Source organism: Suncus etruscus, chromosome 14, assembly GCF_024139225.1.
Source record: "Suncus etruscus isolate mSunEtr1 chromosome 14, mSunEtr1.pri.cur, whole genome shotgun sequence".
Lineage (NCBI taxonomy): Eukaryota > Metazoa > Chordata > Mammalia > Eulipotyphla > Soricidae > Suncus > Suncus etruscus.
The window spans coordinates 14593734-14599515 of NC_064861.1; the positions used below are offsets into that span (position 1 = coordinate 14593734).

The 5782-nt window shown below is 38.7% G+C and overlaps 1 protein-coding gene across 1 annotated transcript; it reads right to left on the minus strand.

The window, feature by feature from the left end:
• Positions 1-4836: 4836 nt before the first annotated feature.
• On the minus strand, positions 4837-5291 carry LOC126027934 (40S ribosomal protein S25). Its single transcript, XM_049786969.1, has one exon. The coding sequence runs from the start codon at positions 5242-5244 to the stop codon at positions 4867-4869; it is 378 nt and encodes a 125-aa protein (XP_049642926.1). The 5' UTR covers positions 5245-5291; the 3' UTR covers positions 4837-4866.
• Positions 5292-5782: the final 491 nt, after the last annotated feature.

Below are 5782 nucleotides of genomic sequence, written 5' to 3' on the forward strand. Positions count from 1 at the left end.
ACTACCACATGAAGGTATGGTTTTTTGGGAAATAAGTCTGTTTGAGTTACATCCATTTGCCACAATTCGTTAGACTGCAAGCCTCTTGGATTTGCTCCTGCTATATGAGTCTTTTGTGCTAGCGGGGCACATATGTTACATCTTTTTATAATTTCTCTCGCTTGCCTCCATGGAATTTGATAATTTACATGTAAACGACGAGCATTTGTGTGTAAGGCTGAATGTTCCTCTACAGGTGATTTAAATATAGGCATTGCCAACAAATCAGCAGTTTTATTTCCTTGAGCCATTGGCCCTGGAAGGCCTGAATGAGCTCTAATATGTGTGATGAAAATAGGTTCAGTTCTTTTTTGAATAATGTGTTGTAACTTTTTTAATAAATTCTGTATAATAGGACTATGAGAATTGAGGGAGGCAGTGGCTATCACCGGGCATAAATTTACAACATATAAAGAATCAGAAACGACATTCATGGCTTCAGATACATTTTCTAATAGATAAATTAACGTTGCTAATTCAACTTTCTGTGCAGACTTATATTTGGTTTCTATTGTTATGTTCATATTTTCTCCGGTTATTCCACCCCGTCCCCCACTTGATCCATCTACATAAAAAACTTTTGCATTGGGAATAGGAGAATCCCTCACAATTGAAGAGATAACAAACTGAGTCTTTTTCAAAAAGTCCCAGGTCTTTCCTTTTGGATAATGAGAAGAAATCTCTCCTGTAAAATCTGAGAGAGCCCTTTGTAGAGATTCATTAAGAGGCAATATTAACTCAATTTCCTTTTTTGGTATTGGCAATACTATTATATCTGGATCAAAACCTAACAAAGATATTGATCTGAGTCTTGCTTTGATAATCAATTCTGAGATTAGTTGCAGGTAAGATATCACAGACTGAGGCTGTTTGTTATGTAAATACACCCATTCCAAAGGACCAGCCTGTTGCATTAAAGCCGCAGTAGGTGTTTCTTTTGTAGGGAAAATTAATAAAAATACCTTCTCTCCAGGGATAAATCTTAAGAGAAATGATTTTTGCAGTCTGTTCAAAAAAATGTCCAATTCATTTTTAGCAGCTTGTGTTAAATTTCTGGGACTATCTAATGCAGGATTACCTTCCAAAGTTTTAAACAGATTAAACAGCTCTGCATTTGAGATTCCTAGTGCTGGGCGGAGCCAATTTACATCACCCAAAAGTTTCTGAAAGTCATTAAGCGTTTTAAGGTTCTCTTTTTTTATGGAAATTTTTTGTGGACGTATTGATGTTCTGTCCAAAATAAAGCCCAAGTATTGATATGGTGGCATGGTCTGTATTTTTTCTAAAGCTATTTTCAGTCCTGCCATTTGCAAACAATTGATCACATAAGCATATAATTTCTGTAAATCTGTTTCATTATTCATTGTAATTAAAATATCATCGGTGTAATGATAAATTATAGCTTGGGGAAATCTTTCACGAGCAGGGCTCAAAATTTTGTCCACAAAATATTGACACATAGTTGGTGAATTTAGCATGCCCTGAGGGAGAACAGTCCACTGAAAACGCCTGCAAGGGTGAGTATTATTAATAGAAGGAACTGAGAATGCAAAACGGTGTTTATCATCTGGGTGAATAGGAATATGATAGAAACAGTCTTTTAGGTCAATTATAATTAGTGGCCATTCCTTAGGGATTACTACAGGTGATGGTAAACCTGTCTGTAATTTTCCCATAGGTACCATAGATAAATTCACAGCTCTCAGATCCATTAACAATCTCCATTTACCAGATTTCTTTTTTATGGTAAATACAGGTGAATTCCATTGAGAAAACGAAGGCTCAATATGTCCTAATTTTAGCTGTTCTTCCACTAATTCTGTCAGCACCTTTAATTTATCAGTTTTAAGGGGCCACTGGCCTATCCAAATTGGTTCATCAGATTTCCATTTTATTTTTATTGGTGCTGGGGTTTTACTAGCAGTGGCCCCTACCAAAAATTTTGGGTTTTTAATTCAGAAGAAGGTTCAGGCTCACCTTGAGCTAATGGAATATGGAATTCTGCCTTCCATTGTTTATGCAAATCACGGCCCCACAGGGATGGTGAGAATGGGCCCACATGAGGTCTGATTATAGCCTTTTGATTTTCTGGGCCATAAAATACCATGGTTCTTGTGCTTAACAAGCAAGAACTCAGGCCTCCTATTCCTTTTAACGAATATGGAATTTCTTGCAGAGACCAATTTTTTGGCCATTCTTTATCAGAAATTACAGTGACCTGAGCACCTGTGTCTATCATGCCATTAAAGACTTGCCCTTCTATATTAAGTTTAATCATTGGATTTTCATCTTTACATTTAGTAATCAAAGCCACTAATGGGTTTTTGGCAGCCCCTGGATCTGTGCTTCCAAAACCTCCAGTTCTTATCTTATCTGAAGTCCCAAATTTAACATAAGGTATTATTACTATTTGGGCAATTGTCTCCCCTTTTTTGAAAGTCCAAGTAACAGGCACATTGATAACTACAATAATTTCTCCCTTTGAGTCTGAATCAATAACACCTGTGATTACTGATATACCTTTTACATTAAGGGAACTTCTGCCCAGAATCAAACCCATTGTATCTGGGGGTGGTGGTCCCACTATGCCTGTGTGTAGCATGTAAGGGCATTCTCCTGGATAAATTGTAATGTCCACTGGGCAAGTTATATCAAGCCCAGCACTGCCCACAGTGGCATGTGTTAATTCACTGATTGAAATTAATCTTCTTGGGCTGGGCTGGGGAGAATTATGGTTTGATGACTTTGCCCCTGATTTGTAAGGGCCTGGGGATGGGCCCTGTAGGAGTTTCCCTGTTTTTTAATTGTAGATCCTGGAGGAACTGAATTTAACAAAAGATGGCAATTCCTTTTAATATGTCCTTGTTTTCCACAATGGTAACAGGCAAATTGTCTCCTAGGGTTTGTATTAAAAGTTCTTCCTATGTTATTACTATGGGGATTTCCAGATCTACAGTCTTTTGCCCAGTGGTAACCCTTATTACATTTTGGGCAGAGACCTGGTTTTCGGGCAAGTTTTTGTCCCCTTTGGTAAAGAGGTATATTTCCTTTAGTAATTGCAAAGGTTTGCACCTGATCTGAATTTGCTAATGAATGGGGTATATCATAAACATTCCTACAGGCATATAAAAATTCATTTAAATCAGCTTTTTCCTGCAACGGAGCCAATACCAATTTGCAAGCTGAATTAGCATTATGATAAGCCAAACATTTTTCTAGAAATTTCCTCACCTCATCATTTTTAACTTGTATTTTTAAAGCATCTTTGAGTTTAGCCACAAATTCTACATAAGGCTCTTGGGGACCTTGGATGATTCTTAAAAAGGTTCCCTCACCAGTACTGTTAGTATCAATTCTTTCCCATGCAGATAATGCAATGTCTTTAATTATTTTTGAGATTTCCTTTGGTAAAGCTGCTTGTGTCTGTATATCTGAATATTGATTTTCTCCCATTAATAATTCATATGAGAGATTAACCCCTGCCACTCGTTTTTTGGTTCCATCTGGACTATATAGTTTGGATTTCACACCCTCTGCATATAACATTTCCCATTCAGTTCGCTGTTTAGATGGCAGGCATATTTCAGCAAGTTTTTTAAAGTCATGCAGAGTCCAAATTGATTTTCGACACCACATGCTTAGCACCTCCTGACAATATGGAGAGGTAGCCCCATATTCTTTACATGCTTTCTTAAACCGTTCTACATCCTCCATTTCAAGAGGTTCATAATTTGAAACATATACTGTTTGAAATGGAGTTGAGGCTGGATTAGCAGAAGTACCTTGCACAGGACTCTGATGTCTGAGGTGTGGAATACTAGAATGTGGTTCATTGTCTGAGTTGGCATTAACATGTGAGTCCATACTGTGAACAGAATCAGGACTCTCTTGTGGACTTAGCACTGGAGGCTGATCATCAGTGTCAAGATCTTGATTTGGATTATGAGTATCTAAATTACGTGTCCGAGTTGATTTTTTACCGGCAAAAATACCTATACTTTTGCTGCCAGTGTTAGATTTATCAGCCTGTATCTTAGTCTGAATTTTCGTAGGAAAAATTTTTTTATTGTCCATACTGGTCATCACTTTACAATTTCCACATTGTCTATTTCCTAACCACCAGCCAATGACTATGCATATGGTAGTCATATTAGCCAACACAGAAATTCCACAAACTATGACTAATGGAGACCACTCAAGCAATGCAAATATTGGAGTAGAAATTTTTGATTGAATTGTAAGCAGCAACCATCCAACGACAATGATATTTACTAGTATCAAACCAAATGGTTTATATCCAAGCAGAGTAATGCACTTGAGTAATGCCAAACCGATGTATTTAATAACAGATGGCATAGTGAGCGTGAGTATCCATAATAACCAGCCAAGGATCTCCAGAGGTGATTTCCAATAAAACATGTCACTTACAGTTCCAGAGGGTCCAGATTCACCTGTTCCGGGCGCCAAATGTTGGGGGAGGTCAAACCCCTTGTTGATGGTCTCCAAGTCAAAGAATGATTCCCAAAAAGATAAATTGAATCCCATTCTTCTGTCCCCCCTTTTGGGGGAGACTTTGATAATAATATCCGACGTGAATAATCAACGAATGCAAAAGATTAGGGGGCCAAAGGTTCAGCAAGGAAAGTCTTTTGTCAGTTGCAGCCAGCTCCAAAAAGCAAACCGAACCAGCAGTCAGTTCTGGCAAAAGAGCTCCCTATGCCTCCCCAACAAGCTTTTTATTTCATTCCTTAATCACCCCCACCTGGAAAATCCAGGTGGGATGACAGGCAAAAACAATATTACAACAATTATTCAACAGGGACCTGCTCACGCATCTTCCCCAGCAGCTGGGGCATCTCCGCCCTTTGTGTTTCTGGTGTAGATCACTTGAGCTCTGTGCTTGGACACGAGTTTAATAAGTCCTTTACTCAGGAGCTCCTGAAGTGCTGCCCTGGCCAGGGACCCCCGAATCTTTAGCCTCTCAGAGACAACCGCAGGAGTGATGAGCTTATAGTTGGGGACTTCCTTGCAGAGCTTGTCATAGGTGGCTTTGTCAAACAACACTAGGTTATTGAGCTTGTCCCGAACTTTGCCTTTGGACCACTTCTTCTTTTTGGCCTTGCCCCCAGACTTGTTCACGGGGTCCTTGTCTTTCTTGGCCGACTTCCCGGCATCTTTCTTCTTCTTGTCGTCCTTGGGAGGCATCGCGAAGCTCGGAGGGCGGCAGCGAGCCCAACAGCCCCACTAAGATGTCGGACCTATTTTTTCTTCTTTTAATTTTATTTATATTTGTAATTTCTAGATAGGAGCTCCTGTCTAATTTTTTCTTTTACAGAACCATAGAACATGAATTATTTTGTTCTACTTCATATTTCTATGACTTCCTACAAACTGAAAAAAAAAAAAAAAAAAGGCAGATAGGACCCAGGGGCTAAGCAGTCTCAGGAGCATTGAGTGGAAATAAAAATGGTCAAGCTTAGAAACCGAAACCAAAATCAACAGCAATAGAATCAAGAGACTCAAACTACGATAAGCTATACACAAAAGGCATCTGTTACACTAGCAGTCCAGGGGGCTAAGGGTAGAGGTATGGGATGCATTTTGGGAACTATAGTGGAGGGAGGTCAACATTGGTGGTAAGAATGGCCTTAACTCACTGTCATTATGTACTTTAAATATAACTGTGAAAGATGGTAAAAGAAAAAAATAAACTTTAACTAGAACATAAATCTAAATCAAATTG

Coding starts and splice junctions, on each gene's coding strand:
- LOC126027934 (XM_049786969.1), bottom strand. CDS start 5,244: ATGCCTCCCAAGGACGACAAGAAGAAGAAAGATGCCGGGAAGTCGGCC.